The sequence below is a fragment of the Lepus europaeus genome, unplaced genomic scaffold (assembly GCF_033115175.1).
Source record: "Lepus europaeus isolate LE1 unplaced genomic scaffold, mLepTim1.pri SCAFFOLD_28, whole genome shotgun sequence".
NCBI classification, from domain to species: Eukaryota; Metazoa; Chordata; class Mammalia; order Lagomorpha; family Leporidae; genus Lepus; species Lepus europaeus.
This window is the reverse complement of record NW_026909158.1, coordinates 380326-404347: the sequence shown is the minus strand read 5'-3', so window position 1 is coordinate 404347 and position 24022 is coordinate 380326. Positions and strand designations below refer to the sequence as shown.

General features: G+C 37.1%; 1 protein-coding gene across 1 annotated transcript; it reads left to right on the top strand.

Moving 5' to 3' along the window:
* The first annotated feature begins 15605 nt into the window (after positions 1 to 15605).
* On the top strand, positions 15606 to 16581 carry LOC133754704 (syntenin-1-like). The gene has a single exon (XM_062185139.1). The coding sequence runs from the start codon at positions 15606 to 15608 to the stop codon at positions 16500 to 16502; it is 897 nt and encodes a 298-aa protein (XP_062041123.1). The 3' UTR covers positions 16503 to 16581.
* The last annotated feature ends 7441 nt before the right edge of the window (positions 16582 to 24022 follow it).

Here is a 24022-nt window from a genome sequence, read left to right as displayed (position 1 = left end):
ATAGGAATTCCACACCAGTTTGTACAGATATTACTGGATGAAACCAGAAATATCCGGTTGTGTTTTGGCTAACTCAATCCCAGATATTGCTACATACTCTATGTTTGTGTTTTCTGGATATTATCGATGGACTTTATTGTTTTGAATGTTTATTATCAGCGAACATTTAATTTTGTGCTTGGAAACACTAATTGGTTCCACATGGAGACACCAGCTCTACACATTCGTATTTTCTAGGGAGAAAGCTAGAGGAACCACCGCAAACAAACATGATATTTCTGTTTGTCTAAATGACATTTTATGCACTTGCCTAACGAAAAGACTTTGCTTTTCTCCAAAACCATTTTTACTGTGATTTTCTCGGTCCACTGCATATGAATTCCACACCAGTTTGCCCGGAAATGACTGGATGAAACCGGAAATCCTCGGTTTTGTGTTGGCTAACTCCATCCCAGATATTGCTATAGCCTCTGTGTTTGTGTATTCCGGATATTATCGACGGACTTCAGTTTTTTAAAATTCTTTTTTCAAGGAACATTTAATTTTGTGCTTGGAAACACTAATTGGTTCCACATGGAGACACTAGCTCTACACATTCCTATTTTCTAGGGAGAAAGCTAGATGAACTGCGGCAAACAAGCATGATATTTCTGTTTGTATAGATGACATTTTATCTACTTGCCTAATGAAAAGACTTTGCTTTTCTCCAAAACCATTTTTCTGTGATATTCTCATTCTATTACATACGAATTCCACACCAGTTTGTCCGGATATGACTGGATGAAACCTGAAATATCCGGTTGTGATTTGGCTAACTCAATCCCAGATATTGCTACAGCATCTGTTTTGTGTTTTCTGGATATTATCTACGGACTTTATTGTTTTGAATGTTTTTTATCAGGGAACATTTAATTTTTACCGTAGAAACACTAATTGGTTCATCATGGGGCACCAGCTCTACACATTCCTATTTTCTTGGGAGAATGCTAGAGGAACTGCGGCAAACACGCATGATTGTTCGGTTTGTCTAGATGACATTTTATGCACTTTCCTAACGAGAAGACTGCTTTTCACCAAAACCATGTTTACTGTGATTTTATTGGTCCGTTGCATACTAATTCCACAAGAGTTTGTCCGGATATGACTGGATGAAACCGGAAATATCAGGTTTTGTTTTGGCTAACTCAATCCCAGATATTGTGAAAGCCTCTGTGTTTGTGTTTTCTGGATATTATCAATGGACTGTATTGTTTTGAAAGTTTGTTATCGGGGAACATTTTATTTTGAGCTTGGATACAGTAATTGGTTCGACATGCAGACACCAGCTCTACATATTCATATTTTCTGGGGAGAAAGCTAGAGGAACTTCGGCAAAGAAACATGATATTTCTGTTTGGCTAGAGGACATTTTATGCACTTGCCTAACGTAAAGACTTTGCTTTTCTCCAAAACCATTTTTACTGTGATTTTCTCAGTACATTGCATAGGAATTCCACACCACTTTGTCCGGTTATGACTGGATGAAACCAGAAATATCTGGTTGTGTTTTGGCTAACTCAATCTGAAATATTGTGAAAGCCTCTGTGTTTGTGTATTCCTGATATTATCCACGGACTTTATTTTTTTGAATGTTTTTAATCAGGGAATATTTAATTTTGTGCTGCGAAACACTAATTGGTTCCACATGGAGAGACCAGCTTTAAATATTTGTATTTTCTAGGGAGAAAGCTAGAGGAACTGCGGCAAACAAACATGATATTTCTGTTTGTATAGATGACATTTTATGCACTTGCCTAACAAAATGACTTTGCTTTTCTCCAAAACCTTTTGTACTGTCACTTTCTCGGTCCATTGCATACGAATTCCACACGATTTTGTCCGCATATGACTGGATGAAACCGGAAATATCAGGTTTTGTTTTGGCTAACTCAATCCCAGATATTACAACAGCCTCTGTGTTTGTGTTTTCTGGATATTATCAATGGACTTTATTGTTTTGAATGTTTTTTATTGGGGAACATTTTATTTTGAGCTTGGATACAGTAATTGGTTCCACATGGAGACACCAGCTGTGCACATTCGTATTTTCTAGGGAGAGTGCTAGAGGAACTGCGGCAAACAAACATGATGTTTCTGTTTGTATCGATGACATTTTATGCACTTTCCTAACGAAAAGCCTTTTCTTTTCTCCAAAAACAATTTTTACAGTGATTTTCTCGGTCCATTGCATATGAATTCCAAAGGACTTTCTCCGCATATGACTGGATGAAACCAGAAATATCCGGTTGTGTTTTGGCTAACTCAATCCGAAATATTGTGAAAGTTTCTGGGTTTTTGTTTTCTGGATACTATCGATGGACTTTACTGTTTTAAAATTTTTTATCAGGGAACATTTCATTTTGTACCATAGAAACTCTAATTGGTTCATCCTGGGGACACCAGCTCTACACAGTCGTATTTTCTAGGGAGAAACTAGAGGAACTGTGGCAAACAAACATGATATTTCTGTTTGTATTGATGACATTTTATGCACTTGCCTAACGAAAAGACTTTGCTTTTCTCCAAAACCATTTTTACTGTCATTCTCTCATTCCATTGCATAAGAATTCCACACCACATTGTCTGGATATGACTGGATGAAACCAAAAATATCCGGTTATGTTTAGGCTAAGTCAATGCGAAATATTGCTACAGCCTCTGTGTTTGTGTTTTCCGGATATTATCCATGGACTTTATTGTTTTGAATGTTTTTATCAGTGAACGTTTATTGTAGTACCGTAGAAACATAAGTTGGTTCATCATGGGGACACAAGCTCTACACATTCGTATTTTCTGGGGAGAAAGCTAGAGGAACTGTGTCAAACATGATGTTTACATTTGTGTAGATGACATTTAATGCACTTGCCTAACGAAAAGACTTTGCTTTTCTCCAAAACCATTTTTACTGTGATTTCTCTCGGTCCATTGCATACGAATTCCACACCAGTTTGTCCGGATATGACTGGATGAAACCTGAAATATGCGGTTTTGTTTTGGCTAACTCAATCCCAGATATTGCTACAGCCTCTGTGTTTGTGTTTTCCAGATATTCTACATGGACATATTGATTTGAGTATTTTTTATCAGGGAACATTTAATTTTTTGTTTGGAAACACTAATTGGTTCCAAATGGACTCACCAGCTCTACACATTCGTAGTTTCTAGGGAGATAGCTAGAGGAACTGCGGCAAGGAAACATGATATTTCTGTTTGTATTGATGATAATTTATCAACTAGCCTAATGAAAAGACCTTGCTTTTCTCCAAAAGCATTTTTACTGTGATTTTCGCAGTCGATTGCATACGAATTCCACACCAGTTTGACTAGATATGACTGGATGAAACCGGAAATATCCAGTTTTGTTTTCTCTAACTAAATCCCAGATATTGCTACAGCCTCTGTGTTTGTGTTTTGTGGATATTATCGATGGAATTATTGTTTTGAATGTTTTTATCAGGGAACATTTCATTTTGTACCGTTGAAACACTAATTGGTTCATATTGGGAACATCAGCACTACACATTCGTATTTTCTAGGATAAAAGCTAGAGGAACTGCGGCAAACAAAACTATTATTTCTTTTTGTATCGATGATATTTTATCTACTGCCTGATGAAAAATCTTTGCTTTTCTCCAAAACCATTTGTACTGTGATTTTCTCGGTCAATTGCATACAAATTCCACACAAGTTTCTCCGGGTAAGACTGGTTGAAACCGGAAATATCCGGTTTTGTTTTGGCTAACTCAATCCCAGATATTGCTACAGCCTCTGTGTTTGTGTTTTCTGCATATTATCAATGGACTTTAAAGTTGTGAATATATTTTTTCAGGGAACATTTAATTTTGTACCATTGAAACACTAATTAGTTCATCATGGGGACACCAGCTCTACACATTCATATTTTCTAGGGAGAAAGCTGGAGGAACTGCGGCAAACAAACATGATATTTCTGTTTGTATCGATGACATTTTATGCACTTGCCTAACGAAAAGACTTTACTTTTCCCCAAAACCATTTTTACTGTGATTTTCACAGTCCATTGCATACAAAATCCACACCAGTTTGTCTGGATATGACTGGATGAAAAGAGGAATATCCGATTGTGTTTTGGCTAACTCAATCCCATATATTGCTACAGCCTCTGTGTTTGTGTATTCCTGATATTATCCACGGACTTTATTTTTTGAAAATTTTTTTTCGTGTAACTTTTTTTTTATGCTTGGAAACACTAATTCATTCCACATGGAGACACCAGCTCCACACATTCATATTTTCCAGGGAGAAAGCTAGAGGAACTGTCCAAACAAACATGATATTTCTGTTTGTAGTGATGACATTTTATACACTTGCCTCTGGAAAAGACTTTGCTTTTCTCCGAAACCATTTTTACTGCGATTTTCTCAGTCCATTTCATACGAATTCCACACCACTTTGTATGGATATGACTGGATGAAACCAGAAATATCCGGTTGTGTTTTGGCTAACTCAATCCGAAATATTGCTACAACCTCTGTGTTTGTGTATTCCAAATATTATCCATGGACTTTATATTTTTCAATTTTTTTTTCAGGCAACATTTAATTTTGTGCTTGGAAACACTAAATGGTTCCACATGGAGACACCAGCTCTACACATTCGTATTTTCTAGGGGGAAAGGTAGAGGAACTGCGCAAACATGATATTTCTGTTTGTGTAGATGTCATTTTATGCACTTGCCTAAAGTAAAGACTTTGCTTTTCTCCAAAACCATTTTTACTGTGATTTTCTCAATGCGTTGCATACGAATTCCACAGCAGTTTGTCTAGATATTACTGGATGATACAGGAAATATCCAGTTATGTTTTGGCTAACTCAATCCCGATATTGCTACAGCCTCTGTGTTTGTTTATTCCTGATAGTATCCACGGACTTTATTGTTTTGCATGTTTTTTATCAGGGAACATTTAATTTTGTGCTTGGTATCACTAATTGTTTCCACATGGAGACACCAGCTCTACACATTCTTATTTTCTAGGGAGAAAGCTAGAGGAACTGCGGCAAACAAATATGAGATTTCTGTTTGTATCGAAGATATTTTATGCACTTGCCTAACGAAAAGACTTTGCTGTTCTCCAAAACCATTTTACTGTGATTTTCTCGGTCCATTGCATACAAATTCCACACTACTTTGTCCGGATATGACTGCATGAAACCAGAAATATCTGGTTGTGTTTTGGCTAACTCAATCCAAAATATAGTGAAAGCCTCTGTGTTTGTGTATTTCTGATATTATCCACGGACTTTATTGTTTTGAAAGTTTTTATCAGTTAACAATTAATTTTGTGCTTGGAAACACTAATTGGTTCCACATGAGGACACCAGCTCTACACATTTGTATTTTCTTTTTTTTTTTTATTAAATCTTTATTTCATGAATATAAATTTCCAAAGTATAGCTTATGGGTTACAATGGCTTCCCCCCTCCCATAACTTCCCTCCCGCCCGCAACCCTCCCCCCTCCCGCTCCCTTTCCCCTTCCATTCAGGTAAAGATTCATTTTCAATTCTCTTTGTATACAGAAGATCAGTTTAGTATATATTAGGTAAAGATTTCAACATTTTGCCCATATAGCAACATCAAGTGAAAAAACTACCATTGGATTACTAATTATAGCATTAAATAGCAATGTACAGCACATTAAAGACAGAGATCCTACATAATTTTTTTTCAAAATAATTAATTTTCTATGCCATTTCCATTTTAACACCGGGTTGTTTTTTTTTTTTTTTATTTCCAATTCTCTTTATATACAGAAGATCACTTCAGTGTATAATTAGCAAAGACCTCATCAGTCTGCACCCACACAGAAACGCAAAGTATAAAAATACTGTTTCAGTACCAGTCATAGCATCACTTGGCTTTAGACGACACATTAGGGACAGATCCCGCATGGGGTGTAAGTACACAGTGACTCCTGTTGCTGACTTAACAATTTGACACTCCTGTTCATGGCGTCAGTAATCTCCCTAGGCTCTAGTCATGAGTTGCCAGGGCTATGGAAGCCTTTAGAGTTCGCTGACTTTGATCTTATTCCGATAGGGTCATAGTCAAAGTGGAGGTTCTCTCCTCCCTTCGGAGAAGGGTACCTCCTTCTTTGATGGCCCCGTTCTTTCCACTGGGATCTCACTCACAGAGATCATTCATTTAGGTTTTTTTTTTTTCCATGATATCTTGGCTTTCCATGCCTGCTATACTCTCATGGGCTCTTCAGCCATTTCTGAATGCCTTGAGGGCTGATTCTGAGGCCGGAGTGTTGTTTAGGACATCTGCCATCCTATGAGTCTGCTGTGTATCCCACTTCCCATGTTGGATCTTTCTCTCCCTTTTTGATTCTATCAGTTAGTATTAGCAGATACTTGTCTTGTTTGTGTGATCTCTTTGACTCTTAGACCTATCAGAGCTATCAATTGTGAGCTGAAATTGATCACTTGGACTAGTGCGATGGCATTGGTACATGCCATCTTGATGGAATTGTGTTGGAATCCCCTGCACATTTCTAACTCCACCATTTGCAGCCAGTCCGATTGAGCATGTTCCTAATTGTTCATCTCCTCCCTCTCTTTTTCCACTCTTAGATTTAACAGGGATCAATTTTCAGTTAAAATTTAAACACCTGAGAATAATTGTGTGTTAATTACTGAGTTCAACCAATAGTACTAGAACAACAACAACAACAACAAATACTAAAAAGGATAGAGTATTACATTGTACATCTAAAGTCAGGACAGGAGCTGATCAGTTCATTGTTGCTTATAGTGTCCATTTCACTTAACAGGTTTTCTCTTTGGTGTTCAGTTGTCACCGATCAGGGAAAACAAATGATATTTGTCTCTTTGGGACTGGCTTAATTCACTCAGCATGATGTTTTCCAGATTGCTCTATCTTGTTGCAAATGACTGGGTTTCATTGTTTCTTACTGCTGTATAGTATTCTATGGAGTACATGTCCCATAATTTCTTTATCCAGTCTACTGTTGATGGGCATTTGTGTTGGTTCCAGGTCTTAGCTATTGTGAATTGAGCTGCAATAAACATTAATGTGCAGATGGCTTTTTTATTTGCCAAATTAATTTCCTTTGGGTAAATTCCAAGGAGTGGGATGGCTGGGTTGTATGGTAGGGTTATGTTCAGGTTTCTGAGGAATCTCCAGACAGACTTCCATAGTGGCTTAACCAGTTTGCATTCCCACCAACAGTGGGTTAGTGTCCCTTTTTCCCCACATCCTCTCCAGCATCTGTTGTTGGTAGATTTCTGAATGTGAGCTATTCTCACCGGGGTGAGATGGAACCTCATTGTGCTTTTGATTTGCATTTCTCTGATTGCTAGTGATCTTGAACATTTTTTCATGTGTCTGTTGGCCATTTGGATTTCCTTTTTCGAAAAATGTCTATTGAGGTCCTTGGCCCATCTCTTAAGTGGGTTGTTTGTTCTGTTGTTGTGGATTTTCTTGATTTCTTTGTAGATTCTGGTTATCAATCCTTTATCTGAAGTATAGTTTGCGAATATATTTTCCCATTCTGTTGGTTGCCTCTTCACTTTCCTGACTGTTTCTTTCGAAGTACAGAAACTTCTCAATTTGATGCAATCCCAAATGTTAATTTTGGTTTTGACTGCCTGTGCTGTTTGTCCGGATATGACTGGATGAAACCAGAAATATCCGGTTGTGTTTGGCTAACTCAATCCGAAATATTGTGAAAGCCTCTGTGTTTATGATTTCTGGATATTATTGATGGACTTTATTGATTTGAGTATTTTATCAGGGAACATTTATTTTTGTACCGTAGAAGCACTAATTGGTTCATCATGGGGACACCAGCTCTACACATTCGTATTTTCAGGACGAAAGGTAGAGGAACTGCAGCAAACAAACATGATATTTCTGTTTGTATAGATGACATTTTATGCACTTCCTAATGAAAAGACTTTGCTTTTCTCCAAAACCATTTTTACTGTGATTTTCTTGGTCCATTACATATGAATTCCACACCAGTTTACTGGATATGACTGGATGAAAGCGGAATTATTCGGTTTTGTTTCGGCTAACTCAATCCTAGATATTGCTACAGACACTGTGTTTGTGTATTCCTGATATTATCCACAGATTTTATTGTTTTGAATATTTTTAATTAGGGAACATTTAATTTTGTGCTGCGAAACACTAATTGTTTCCACATGAGACACCGTCTCTCCACATTCATATTTCCTAGGGAGAAAGCTCGAGTAACTGTGGCAAACGAAACTCATAATTCTGTTTGTATAGATGACATTTTATGCACTTGCCTAACGAAAAGACTTTGCTTTTCTCCAAAACCATTTTTACTGTGATTCTCTCATTCCATTGCCTAGGAATCCCACAGGAGTTTGTCGGATATGACTGGATGAAACCGAAAATATCCGATTGTGCTTTGGCTAACTCAATCTGAAATATTGTGAAAGCCTCTGTGTTTTTGTTTTCTGGATATTATCGATGGACTTTATTGTTTTGAATGTTTTTATCAGGGAACATTTCATTTTGTACTATTGAAGCACTAATGGTTCATGATGGGGACACCAGCTCTACACATTCGTATTTTCTAGGGAGAAAACTAGAGGAACTGCGGCAAACAAACATGGTATTTCTGTTTGTATAGATGACATTTTATGCACTTGCCTAACGAAAAGACTTTGCTTTTCTCCAAAACCATTTGAACTGTGATTTTCTCAGTCCATTGCATAGGAATCCCACACCAGTTTGTCTGGATATGACTAGATGAAACCGGAAATATCCTTTTTTTTTTTGGCTAACAAAATCAAAGATATTGCTACAGCCTCTGTGTTTGAGATTTCTGGATATTATCAATGGACTTTATTGTTTTAAATGTTATTTTATCGCGGAACATTTTATTTTGAGCTTGGATAGAGTAATTGGTTCCACATGGAGACACCAGCTCTACACATTCGTATTTTCTAAGGAGAAAGCTAGAGGAACTGCGGCAAACAAAGATGATATTTCTATTTGTACAGATGACATTTTATGCACTTGCCTAACGAAAAGACTTTGCTATTCTCCAAAACCTTTTATACTGTGATTTTCTCGATCCATTGCATACAAACTCCACACCACTTTGTCCAGATATGACCGGATGAAACCAGAAATATCCGGTTTTGTTTTGGCTAACTCAATCCGAATATAGCTACAACTTCTGTGTTTGTATTTTCTGGATATTATCAACGTACTTTATTGTTTTGAATGTTTTTTATCGGGGGACATTTTATTTTGAGCTTGGATAGAGTAATTCGTTCTACATGGAGACAACAGCTCTATATTCGTATGTTCTAGGGAGAAAGCTAGAGGAACTGCTGCAAACAAACATGATATTTCTGTTTGTATTGATGATATTTTATCTATTTGCCTAAAGAAAAGACTTTGCTGTTCTCCGAAACCATTTGTACTGTGATTTTCTCGGTCAATTCCATATGAATTCCATGCTACTTTGTCCGTATATGACTGGATGAAACCGGAAATATCTGTTTTTTTTCTGGCTAACTCAATCCCAGGTATTGCTACAGACTCTGTGTTTGTGTATTCCTGATATTATCCACGGACTTTATTGTTTTGAATGTTTTTTATCGGAGGACATTTAATTTGTGCTTGGAAACACTAATTGGTTCCACATGGAGACACCAGCTCTACACATTCGTATTTTCTAGGGAGAAAGCTAGATGTACTGCGGCAAACAAACATGATATTTCTGTTTGTATTGATGACATATAATGCACTTGCCTAACGAAAAGACTTTGCTTTTCTCCAAAACCATTTTTACTCTGATTCTCTCAGCCCATTGCATAGGAATTCCACACCACTTTGTCCGGATATGACTGGATGAAACCAGAAATATCGGTTGTGCTTTGGCTAACTCAATCGGAAATATTGTGAAAACCTCTATATTTGAGTTTTTTGGATATTATCGATGGACTTTATTGTTTTGAAAGTTTTTATCAGGTAACATTTCATTTTGTACTATTGATGCACTAATGGTTCATCATGGGGACACAAGGTCTACACATTCGTATTTCCTCGGGAGAAAGCTAGAGGAACTGTGGTAAACATCCAGTCATATCCGGACAAACTGGTGTCGAATTCGTATGCAATGGACCGAGAAAATCGCATAAAAATGGTTTTGAAGAAAAGCAAAGTCTTTTCATTAGGCAAGTAGATAAAATATCATCGATACAAACAGAAATATCATGTTTGTTTGCCGTAGTTCCTCTAGCTTTCTACCTAGAAAATACAAATATGTAGAGCTGGTTCTCCATGCGGTACCAATTAGTGATTCCAAGCACAAAATTAAATGTTCCCTGATAAAAAAAATTCAAAAAAAATCTGTGGATAATATCAGGAATACAAAAACACAGAGGCTGTAGCAATATTTCTGGATATTATCAATGGAGTTTATTGTTTTGAATGTTTTTATCAGGGAACATTTAATTTTGTACCTTTGAAACACTAATTGGTCCAGTATGAGTACACCAGCTCTCAACATTCGTACTTCTAGTGAGAAAGCTAGAGGAACTACGGCAAAGAAACATGATATTTATGTTTGTGTAGATGACACTTTATGCAGTTGCCTAACGAAAAGTCTTTGCTTTTCTCCAAAACCATTTTTACTGTGATTTTCTCGCTCTGTTGCATACGAATTCCACACCATTGTCCGTATATGACTGGATGAAACCAGAAATATCGGGTTTTGGCTTGGCTAACCCAATCCCAGATACTGCTACAGCCTCTGTGTTTGTGTATTCCTGATATTATCTACGGACTTTATTACTTTGAAATTTTTTTTTCAGGGAACATTTAATTTTGTGCTTGGAAACAGTAATTGTTCCACATGGGGACACCAGCTCTAAAAATTCATAATTTATAAGCAGAAAGCTAGAGGAACTGCGGCAAACAAACATGATATTTCTGTTTGTATAGATGACATTTTATGCACTTGCCTAACGAAAAGACTTTTCTCCAAAACCATTTTTACTGTGATTTTCTCGGTCCATTGCATACGAATTCCACAGCAGTTTGTCCGGATATGACTGGATGAAACCGGAAATATCCGGTTTTGTTTTGGCTAACTCAATACCAGATATTGCTACGGAGTCTGTGTTTGTGTATTCCTGATATTATCCACAGAATTTATTGTTTTGAATGTTTTTTATTATGGAACATTTAATTCTGTGCTGGGAATCACTAAGTGGTTCCAAATGGAGACACCAGCTCTACACATTCGTATTTTCTAGGGAGAAAGCTAGAGGAACTGCTGCAAACAAACATGATATTTCTGTTTGTGTAGATGAAATTTTATGCATTGCCTAACGAAAAGACTTTGCTTTTCTCCAAAACCATTTTTACTGTGATTTTCTCGGTCCATTACATACGAATTCCACACCAGTTTGACCGATTATGACTGGATGAAACCAGAAATATCCGATTTTGTTTTGGCTAACACAATCCCAGATATTGCTACAGCCTCTGTGTTTGTGTTCACTGGATATTATCAATGGACTTTATTGTTTTGAATGTTTTTTTTACCAGGGAACATTTTATTAGGAGCTTGGATACAGTAATTGGTTCCACATGGAGACACCAGCTCTATATATTCATATTTTCTAGGGAGAAAGCTAGAGGAACTGTGGCAAACAAACCTCATAATTCTGTTTGTGTAGATGCCATTTTATGCACTTGCCTAAGGAAAAGACTTTGCTTTTCTCGAAAATCATTTTTACTGTGATTTTTTGGACCATTGCATTTGAATTCCACACCACTTTACGGATATGACTGGATGAAACTGGAAATATCCGGTTGTGTTTTCGCTAACTCAATCCGAAATATTGCTACAGCCTCTGTGTTTGTGTATTCCTGTTATTATCCACGGACTTTATTGTTTTGAATGTTTTTTTTTCAGGGAACATTTAATTTTTGGCTTGGAAACACGAATTTGTTCCACATGGAGACACCACTGAACATTCGTATTTTCTAGGGAGAAACCTACTGTACCTGTGTCAAACAAACATAATATTTCTGTTTGTCTCCATGAAATTTTATGCACTTGCCTAACGAAAAGACTTTGCTTTTCTCCAAAACCAATTTTCCTGTGATTATCTCGGTCCATTGCATACAAATTCCACATGACATTGTGGGGATATGATTGGATGAAACCAGAAATATCCGGTTGTGTTTTGGCTAACTCAATCCCAGATTTTGCTATTGACTCTGTGTTTGTGATTTCTGGATATTATCGATGGACGTTATTTTTTTTGAATGTTTTTTTACCAGGGGTCATTTAATTTTGTGCTGGGAAACACTAATTGTTTCCAAGTGGAGAAACCTGCTCTACACATTCGTATTTTCTAGCGAGAAAGCTAGAGGAACTGATGCAAACATACATGATATTTCTGTTTGTTTAGATGTCATTTTATGCACTTGCCTAAGGGAAAGACATTGCTTTTCTCCAAAACCATTTTTACTGTTATTTTCTCGATCCATTGCATACAAATTCCAGACCACTTTGCGGAGATATAAGTGGATGTGACCAGAAATATCTGGTTGTGTTTTGGTTAACTGAATAGCAAATATTTTGTAAGCATCGGAGTTTGTGTTTTCTGGATATTATCGACAGACTTTATTGTTTTGAAAGTTTTTTATCAGGGAACATTAATTTTGCGGTTGGAAACACTAATTGTTTCCACACGGAGACACCAGTTCCGCACATTCGTATTTCCTAGGGAGAAAGCTAGAGGAACTGCGGGAAACAAATATGATATTTCTGTTTGTACACATGACATTTTATGCACTTGCCTAATGAAAAGACATTGCTTTCCTCCAAAACCATATTTACGGTGATGTTCCAGGTCCATTGCATAGGAATTCCACCCACTTTGACCGTATATGACTGGATGAAACCAGAAATATCCGGTTGTGTTTTGGCTAACTCAATCCCACATATTGCGACAGACTCTGTGTTTGTGTTTTCTGGATATTATCGACGGACTTTATTGTTTTGAATGTTTTTTATATGAGAACATTATATTTGTGGTTGGAAACACTAATTGTTTCCACATTGAGGCACCAGCTCTACATATTCGTATTTTATAGGGAGAAAGCTAGAGGAACTGCTGCTAACAAAGATGATATTTCTGTTTGTGTAGATGACATTTTATGCACTTGCCTAACGAAAAGACTTTGCTTTTCTCCAAAACCATTTTTACTGTGATTGTCTTTGTGTATTGTATACAAATTCCACACCACTTTGTCCGGATATGACTGGATGAAACCAGAAATATCCAGTTGTGTTTTGGCTAACTCAATCCCACATTTTGCGAGAGCCACTGTGTTTGTGTTTTCTGGATATTATCGACGGACTTTATTTTATTGAATGTTTTTTATCAAGGAACATTTAATTTTCTGCTTAGAAACACTATTTGGTTACACATGGAGACACCAGCTCTACACATTCCTATTTTGTAGGGACAAAGCAAGAGGAACTGCGGCAAACAACATGATATTTCTGTTTGTATAGGTGACATTTTATGCATTTGCCTAACGGAAATACTTTGCTTTTCTTCAAAAACTTTTTTACTGTGATGTTCCCGGTTGATTGCATACAAATTCCACATCACTTTGTCTGGATATGACTGGATGAAACCAGAAATATCCGTTTGTGTTTTGGCTAACAAAATCCCACATATTGCGACAGCCTCTGTGTTTGTATTTTCTGGATATTATCGACGGACTTTATTGTTTTAAAAGTATTTTATAAGGGAACATTTAATTTTGTGCTTGGAAACACTAATTGGTTCCACATGGAGACACCAGCTCTACACATTCGTATTGTCTAGGGAGAAAGCTAGAGTAACTACAGCAAGCAAACCTGATATTTCTCTTTGGATAGGTGACATTTTATGCACGTGCGTAACGAAAAACTTTGCTTTCCTTCAAAACCATTTTTACTGTGATGTTCCCAGTCCATTGCATATGAATTCCACACAACTTTGTCAGGAGATGATAGGATGAAACCAGAAATATCCGGTTGTGTTTTGGCTAACTGAATCCCACATATTGCGACAGCCTCTGTGTTTGTGTTTTCTGGATATTATCGAGGAACTTTATTATTTTAAGTGTTTTTTTATAAGGAAACATTTAATTTTGTGCTTGGAAACACTAATTGGTTCCACATGGAGACACCGACTCTACACATTCGTATTTTCTAGGGAGAAAGCAAGAGGAACTGCGGCAAGAAACATGATATTTCTGTTTGTATAGATGACATTTTATGCACTTGCCTAACAGAAACACTTTGCTTTTCTCCAATACCATTTTAACTGCGATTGTCTGTGTCCATTGCATACGAATTACACACCACTTTGTCCATATATGACTGGATGAAACCAGAAATATCCAATTTTGTTTTGCCTACCTCAATCCCACATCTTGCGACAGCCTCTGTGTTTGTGTTTTCTGGATATTATCCATGGACTTTATTGATTTAAATGTTTTTTATCAGGGAACATTGAATTTTGTGCTTGGAAACACTAATTGGCTCCACATGGATACACCAGCTCTATATATTCGTATTTTATAGGGAGAAAGCTAGAGGAACTGCAGCAAACAAACATGATATTTCTGTTTGTATAGGTGACATTTTATGCACTTGCCTTACAAAAAGACTTTGCTTTTCTCCAAAACCATTTTTACTGTGATTGTGTGTATTGTATACAAATTCCACACCACTTTGTCCGGATATGACTGGATGAAACCAGAAATATCCGGTTGTGTTTCGGCTAACTCAATGCCACATTTTGCGAGAGCCACTGTGTTTGTGTTTTCTGGATATTATCGACGGACTTTATTTTATTGAATGTTTATTATCAAGGAACATTTAATTTTGTGCTGGGAAACACTAGTTGACTCCACATGGAGATAACAGCTCTACACATTTGTATTTTGTAGGGAGAAAGCTCAAGGAACTGCAGGAAACACATGATATTTCTGTTTGTATAGATGACATTTTATGCACTTGCCTAACGGAAAGACTTTGCTTTTCTTCAAAACCATTTTTACTGTGATTGTTTGTGTCCATTGTATATGAATACCACACCACTTTGTATGGATAGGACTCGATGAAACCAGAAATATCCAGTTGTGTTTTGGCTAACTCAATCACACATATTGCGACAGCCTCTGTGTTTGTGTTTTCTGGATATTATTGACGAACTTTATTGTTTTGAATTTTTCTTTATAAGGGAACATTTAATTTTGTGCTTGGAAACACTAACAGTTTCCACATGGAGACACCAGCTCCACACATTCATATTTTCTAGGGAGAAAGCTAGAGGAAGTGAGGAAAACACAGGGGGGGGGGGCGGTGCTGTGACACCCCTGGTGGTCGGTCCTCGCGCGCGTGCTGCTCTCCTTTTCTCGGGTCTCGGAAGTCGCTAGCTGTATTCGAGGCGGTGGCAGAGGCGAGCGAGTCCTTGTGGACTAGATAAATCAGGAAAAATGTCTCTCTATCCATCTCTTGAAGACTTGAAGGTAGACAAAGTAATTCAGGCTCAGACTGCTTTTTCTGCCAACCCTGCCAACCCAGCAATTTTGTCAGAAGCTTCTACTCCCATCTCTCAAGATGGAAATCTTTATCCTAAACTGTATCCGGAACTTTCTCAATACATGGGCCTGAGTTTAAATGAAGAAAAAATACATGCAAATCTGGTGATGGTCTCTGGAGCACCACTTCCGGGGCAGTTGGTAGCAAGACCTTCCAGTATGAACTATATGGTGGCTCCTGTAACTGGAAATGATGTTGGGATTCGCAGAGCAGAAATTAAACAAGGGATTCGTGAAGTCATTTTATGTAAGGATCAAGATGGAAAAATTGGACTCAGGCTTAAATCAATAGATAATGGTATATTTGTTCAGCTAGTCCAGGCAAATTCTCCAGCCTCATTGGTTGGTTTGAGATTTGGCGACCAGGTACTCCAGATCAATGGTGAAAACTGTGCAGGCTGGAGCTCTGATAAAGCTCACAAGGTGCTCAAACAGGCTTTTGGAGAGAAGATCACAATGACCATTCGTGACAGGCCTTTTGAGCGGACAATTACTATGCATAAGGACAGTACTGGAAACGTTGGCTTTATCTTTAAAAATGGGAAAGTAACATCCATAGTGAAAGATAGTTCTGCAGCCAGAAAGGGTCTTCTCATGGAACATAACACCTGTGAGATCAATGGCCAGAACGTCATTGGATTGAAGGACTCTCAAATTGCAGACATACTATCAACATCTGGGACTGTAGTTACCGTCACAAGCATGCCTGCTTTTATCTTTGAACATATTATTAAACGGATGGCGCCAAGCATTATGAAAAGCCTGATGGATCACACCATCCCTGAAGTTTAACAGTTAGGACACAATGGAAACTGCTGAGCATCTCCAGTTTCCTTTCTCAACTACTTCTGTATTATGCACACGAAGCTTTCCCAGAGCCAGGGAGCATATGCTGCATGAGGACCTTCCCGTCTCACGTTATGGCTGGGAATCTACTGGTTCATCTGATCTCCTCAGATTTCATGGTCGTTGTAGTCTTATCCTGGTTTTACAGCTGTGAAACTTTCACAAGATTGACTGACTTTCCTAGAATAGTTTCTCTACTGGAAACCTGATGCTTTTCTAAGCCATTGTGACGAGGGTGATTGATGCCAGCTTAGCTTTGTATGAGAACCAGTTACCTTTCTTCTAGGTAATGAGTAGTGCTCTTCACGTCATTTTAGTTCTATGGTATATTTGCATTTTTAACAAGTACGTGATAGTACATTTAGAGTGATTGCCTTTGGTAGGTTTTTTTCTCCCTCTGTATGTATGTAAACACCAATTAGGTAATGCTGGTTTCATTCCATGTAAGCATTATACAGTTTATGTAGGTTATAAGAGATTATGATGATTGTCATTAAATTTTAACTACCTTCACTAATATGCTTCAACTGTCGCCTTAACTATGCTAAGCGCTAGAACAAAAGCCAAAATATAATTATTGCTGCCTTCCTAAAACTCAAGATATAGTTCTGTATTAAACTGAAATGTGCACTAGCCCAAAAGAGGTTAATAGTACTTTCTGAGCTATAGCATAGCTGCTTGGTTGTATTTGACATTTTCTAGTCATCACGTAACAGAAATATCTTCTCCAAATTGCCAGTACTGCTTCCTGAGAAAAAAAGCGCTATATATTTAATGTAAAATTTCTTATACGAAACAGGATGAACTTTTGATTCCTCTTTTCATTTGTAGATTAAGTAGAATAATACTAATTTTGGCATCTGAATGTTAAAATTATGTAACCTACCTACTTAGGAAAAATGTTTTCCTGGTAATTTGTTCTATTTCCTGACTCTTGCCTGCAAACAAAGTGACAGTGACACTTTATCTTTTTTTTCTGTTTTGGTTTATGCCTATCCTAATTAAACATGTATAAAATGAAAAAAAAAGGAAGTGCGGAAAACAAACATGATATTTCGGTTTGTATAGATGACATGTTATGCACTTGCCTAATGTAAAGACTTTGCTTTTCTCCAAAACCATTTGTACTGTGATTTTCTTGGTCCATTGCATATGAATTCCACACCACTTTGTCCGGATATGACTGCATGAAACCAGAAATATCCGGTTGTATTTTGGCTAACTCAATCCCACAAGTTGCGACAGCCTCTGTGTTTGTGTCTTCTGGATATTATGGACAGACTTTATTATTTTGAATGTTTTTTCTCAGGGAACATTTAATTTTGTGCTTGGAAACACTAATTGGTTCCACATGGAGACACCAGCTCTACACATTCGTATTTTCTAGGGAGAAAGCTAGATGAACTGCGGCAAACAAACATGATATTTCTGTTTGTATAGGTGACATTTTATGCACTTGTTAAATGGAAACACTTTGCTTTTCTCCGCTACCATTTTTACTGTGATTGTCTGTGTCAATTGCATACGAGTTCCACACCACTTTGTCGGGATATGACTGGATGAAACCAGAAATATCAGCCTGTGTTTTGGCTAACTCAATCCCACATGTTGCGACAGCCTCTGTGTTTGTGTTTTCCAGATATTATCGATGGACTTTATTGTTTTGAATGTTTTTATCAGGGAACATTTAATTTTGTTCTGGGAAACACTAATTGGTTCTTCATGGAGACACCAGCTCTACACATTTGTATTTTGTAGGGAGAAAGCTAGAGGAACTGCGGCAAACAAACATTCTATTTCTGTTTGTATATGTGACATTTTATGCACTTGCCTAAAGAAAACACTTTGCTTTTCTTTAAAACCATTTTCACAGTGATTTTCTCGGTCCATTACATACGAATTCAACACCAGTTTTTGCAGATATGACTGGATGTAACCGGATATATCCAGTTGTGATTTGGCTAACTCAGTCCCAGATATTGCTACAGCCTCTGTGTTTGTGTTATCCGGATATTATCCACGGACTTTATTGTTTTGAATGTTTTCTATCAGGGAACATTTAATTTTGTGCTTGGAAACACTAATTGGTTCCACATGGAGACACCAGCTCTACATATTTGTATTTTCTACGGAGAAAGCTAGAGGAACTGCGGCAAACAAACAGGATATTTCTGTTTGTATCGATGACATTTTATGCACTTGCCTAACGAAAAGACTTTGCTTTTCTCCAAAACATTTTTACTGTGATTTTCTCGGTCCATTCCATATGAATTCCACACGACTTTCTCCGGATATGCTGACTGAAACCAGAAATATCCGGTTGTGTTTTGGCTTACTAAATCCGAAATATTGCTAACAACCTCTGTGTTTGTGTTTTCTGGATATTATCAATGGACTTTATTGTTTTGAATGTTTTTATCAGGGAACATTTAATTTTGTATCGTAGAAACACTAATAGGTTCATCATGGGGACACCAGCTCTACACATTCGTATTTTCTTGGGAGAAAGCTAGAGGAACTGCGGCAAACATACATGATATTTATGTTTGTGTAGATGACATTTCATGCACTTGCCTAAGGAAACGACTTTGCTTTTCTCCAAAACCTTGTTTACTTTGATTTTCTCAGTCCATTGCATAGGATTTCCACAACAGTTTGTCTGGATATGACTGGATAAAACCGGAAATATCCGGTTTTCAGTTGCCTAACCCAATCCCAGATATTGCGACAGCCTCTGTGTTTGTGTTTTCCTGATATTATCGAGGAACTTTATTTTTTTCAAAGTTTTTTGTCAGGGAACATTTAATTTTGTGCTTGGAAACACTAATTGGTTCCACATGGAGACACCATCTCGACACATTCGTATTTTCTAGGGAGAAAGCTAGAGGAACTGCGGCAAAGAAGCGTGATATTTCTGTTTGTCTAATGACATTTTATGCACTTGCCTAACGAAAATATGTTGCTTTTCTCCAAAACCATTTTTATTGTGATTTTCTCGTTCCATTGCAAACGAATTCCACACCACGTTTTCCAGATATGACTGGATGAAACCAGAAATATCCGGTTGTGTTTTGGCTAACTCAAACCGAAATATTGCTACAGCCTCTATGTTTGTGTTTTCTGGATATTATCAATGGAGTTTATTGTTTTGAATGTTTTTATCAGGGAACATTTAATTTTGTACCATAGAAACACTAATTGGTTCATCCTGGGAACACCAGCTCTACACATTCGTATTTGCTTGGGAGAAAGCTAGAGGAACTGCGGCAAAGAAACATGATATTTATGTTTGTGTAGATGACATTTCATACACTTGCCTAACGAAAAGACTTTGCTTTTCTCAAAAACCATTTTTACTGTGATTTTCTCGGTCCATGGCATAGGACTTCCACAACAGTTTGTCTGGATATGACTGGATAAAACTGGAAATATCCAGTTTTGTGTTGGCTAACTCAATCCAAGATATTGCGACAGCCTATGTGTTAGTGTATTCCTGGTATTATCCAGGGACTTTATTTTTTTCAAAGTTTTTTGTCAGGGAACATTTAATTTTGTGCTTGGAAACACTAATTGGTTCCACATGCAGACACCAGTTCTACACATTCATATTTTCTAGGGACAAAGCTAGAGGAACTGCTGCAAACATACATGATATTTCTGTTTGTATCGATGACATTTTATGCACTTCCCTATCGAAAAGACTTTGCTTTTCTCCAAAACCATTTTTACTGTGATTTTCTCGGGCCATTGCATACGAATTCCACACCAGTGTGTCCGGATATGACTGGATGATACCGGAAATATGTGGTTTTGTTTTGGCTAACTCAATCCCAGATATTGCTACAGCTTCTGTGTTTGTGTATTCCTGATATTATCCAGGAACTTTATTGTTTTGATTTTTTTTTATCAGGGAACATTTAATTTTGTGCTTGGAAACACTAATTGGTTCCACATGGAGACACTAGCTCTACACATTCAAATTTTCTAGGGAGAAAGCTAGAGGAACTGCGGCAAAAAAACATGATATTTCTCATTGAAAAGATGACATTTTATGCACGTGCCTAACGAAAAGACTTTGCTTTTCTCCAAAACCATTTTTACTGTGATTTTCTCCGTCCATTGCATATGAATTCCTCACCACTTTGTCTGGATATGACTGCATAAAACCAGAAATATCTGGTTGTGTTTTGGCTATCTCAATCCGAAATATTGCTACGGCCTCTGTATTTGTGTTTTCTGTATATTATCCATGGACTTTATTGTTTTGAATGTTTTTATCAGGGAACTTTTAATTTTGTGCTTGGAAACACTATTTGGTTCCACATGGAGCCACCAGCTCTAATCATTCGTATTTTCAAGGGAGAAAGCTAGAAGAATTGCAACAAAGAAACATTATATTTCTGTTTGTATCGATGACATTTTATGCACTTTCCTAATGAAAAGACTTTGCTTTTCTTCAAAACCATTTTCACAGTGATTTTCTCGGTCCATTGCATACGAATTCCACACCAGTTTGTGCAGATATGAGTGGATGAAACCAGAAATATCCGGTTGTGCTTAGGTTAACTCAACGCCAGATATTGTTACCGCCTCTGTGTTTGTGTATTCCTGATATTACCCACGGACTATATTGTTTTGAATATTTTTATTAGGGAATATTTACTTTAGTGCTTGGCAACTCTAATTGGTTCCAAATGGAGACACTAGATCTACACATTCGTATTTTCTACAAAGAAAGCTAGAGGAACTGCGGCAAACAAACATGATATTTCTGTTTGTATAGATGACATTTTATGCACTTGCCTAACGAAAAGACTTTGCTTTTCTCAAAACCGTTTGTACTGTGATTTTCTCAGGCCATTGCATACGAATTCCACACTGTCCGGATATGACTGGGTGAAACCTGAAATCTCCGTTTTGTTTATGCTAACTCAATCCCAGATATTGTTACAGCTTCTGTGTTTGTGTATTCCTGATATTATCCACGGACTTTATTGTTTTGAATGTTTTTTATCGGGGAACATTTAATTTTGTGGTTGGAAACTCTAATTGGTTTCACATGGAGTCACCAGATCTACACATTTGTTTTTTCTACTGAGAAAGCTAGATGAACTGAGGCAAACAAACATGATATTTCTGTTTGTATAGATGACATTTTATGCACTTGCCTAACGAAAAGACTTTGCTTTTCTCCAAAACCATGTTAACTGTGATTTTCTCGGTCCATTGCATAGGAATTCCACAACAGTTTGTCCGGATATGACAGGATGAAACCGGAAATAACCGGTTTTGTTTTGGCTAACTCAATCCCAGATATTGCTACAGCCTCTGTGTTTGTGTTTTCTGGATATTATCGATGGACTTTATTGTTTTGAATGTTTTTTATCGGGGAACATTTAATTTTGTGCTGTGAAAAACTTACTGGTTCCACATGGAGACACCAGCTCTATATATTCTTATTTTCTAGGGAGAAAGCTAGAGGAACTGCAGCAAACAAACATGATATTTCTGTTTGTATAGATGACATTTTGTCTACTTGCCTAATGAAAAGACTTTGCTTTTCTCCAAAAGCTTTTACTGTGGTTTTCTCGGTCCATTGCATACGAATTCCACACCACTTTGTCCCGAGATGATTGGATGAAACCTGAAATATCCAGTTTTGTTTTGGCTGACTCAATCCCAGATATTGCTACAGCCTCTGTGTTTGTGTTTTCTGGATATTATTGACGGACTTTATTGTTTTGAATGTTTTTTATCGGGGAACATTTTATTTTGAGCTTGGATACAATAATTAGTTCAACATGGAGACACCAGCTCTGCACATTCTTATTTTCTATGGAGAAAGCTAGAGGAACTGCGGCAAACAAACATGATATTTCTGTTTTTATAGAAGACATTTAATGCACTTAAACAAAGAAAAGACTTTGCTTTTCTCCAAAACCATTTTGACTGTTTTTACCTCCGTCCATTGCATACGAAATTCACACTAGTTTGTCCAGATATGACTAGATGAAACCGGAAATATCCGGTTTTTTTTTCACTAACTCAATCCCAGATATTGCTACAGCCTCTTTGTTTGTGTATTCCTGATATTATCCACGGACTTTATTGTTTTGAATGTTTTTTCTCAAGGAACATTTCATTTTGTGCTTGGAAACTCTAATTGGTTCCAAAGGAGACACCAGCTCTAATGATTCGTATTTTCAAGGGAGAAAGCTAGAAGAATTGCGACAAACAAACATTATATTTCTGTTTGTATTGATGACATTTTATCTACTCGCCTAAGGAAAAGACTTTGCTTTTCTCCAAAACCATTTTTACTGTGATTTTCTTGGTCCATTGCATACGAATTCCACACCACTTTTTCCAGATATGACTGGATGAAACCGGAAATCCCCGGTTTTGTTTTGGCTAACTCAGTCCCAGATATTTTTACCGCCTCTGTGTTTCTGTATTCCTGATATTATCAACGGACTTTATTGTTTTGAATGTTTTTTATCGGGGAACATTTTATTTTCAGCTTGGATACAGTAATTGGTTCCACATGGAGACACCAGCTCTACACATTTGTATTTTCTAAGGATAAAGCTAGAGGAACTATGGCAAACAAACAAGATATTTCTATTTGTATCAATGACATTTTATGCACTTGTCTAACGAAAAGACTTTGCTTTTCTCAAAACCGTTTGTACTGTGATTTTCTCGGGCCATTGCATACGAATTCCACACTGTCCGGATATGACTGGGTGAAACAGGAAATCTCCGGTTTTGTTTTGGCTAACTCAATCCCAGATATTGTTACAGCTTCTGTGTTTGTGTATTCCTGATATTATCCACGGACTTATTGTTTTGAATGTTTTTTCTCAGGGAACATTTAATTTTGTGGTTGGAAAGTCTAATTGGTTCCACATGGAGACACCAGCTCTATACATTTGTATTTTCTACGGAGAAAGCTAGATGAACTGCGGCAAACAAACATGATATTTCTGTTTGTATAGATGACATTTTATGCACTTGTCAAACGAAAAGACTTTGCTTTTCTCCAAAACCATTTTTACTGTGATTTTCTCGGTCCCTTGCATAGGAATTCCACACCAGTTTGTCCGGATATGACGGGATGAAACCAGAAATAACCGGTTTTGTTTTGGCTAACTCAATCCCAGATATTGCTACAGCCTCTGTGTTTGTGTTTTCTGGATATTATCGATGGACTTATGGTTTTGAATGTTTTCATCAGGGAATATTTAATTTTTACCGTAGAAACACTAATTGGTTCATCATGGGGACACCAGCTCTACACATTTGTATTTTCTAGGGAGAAAGCTAGAGGAACTGTGTCAAAAAAACATGATATTTCTGTTTGTCTAGATGACATTTTATGCACTTGCCTAACAAAAAGACTTTCCTATTCTCCAAAACCATTTTTATGTGATTTTCTCGATCCATTGCATATCAATTCCACAACA

What these genes read in the sequence shown, in the direction of transcription:
- LOC133754704 (XM_062185139.1), top strand. Translation starts at nt 15,606, where the DNA reads ATGTCTCTCTATCCATCTCTTGAAGACTTGAAGGTAGACAAAGTAATT.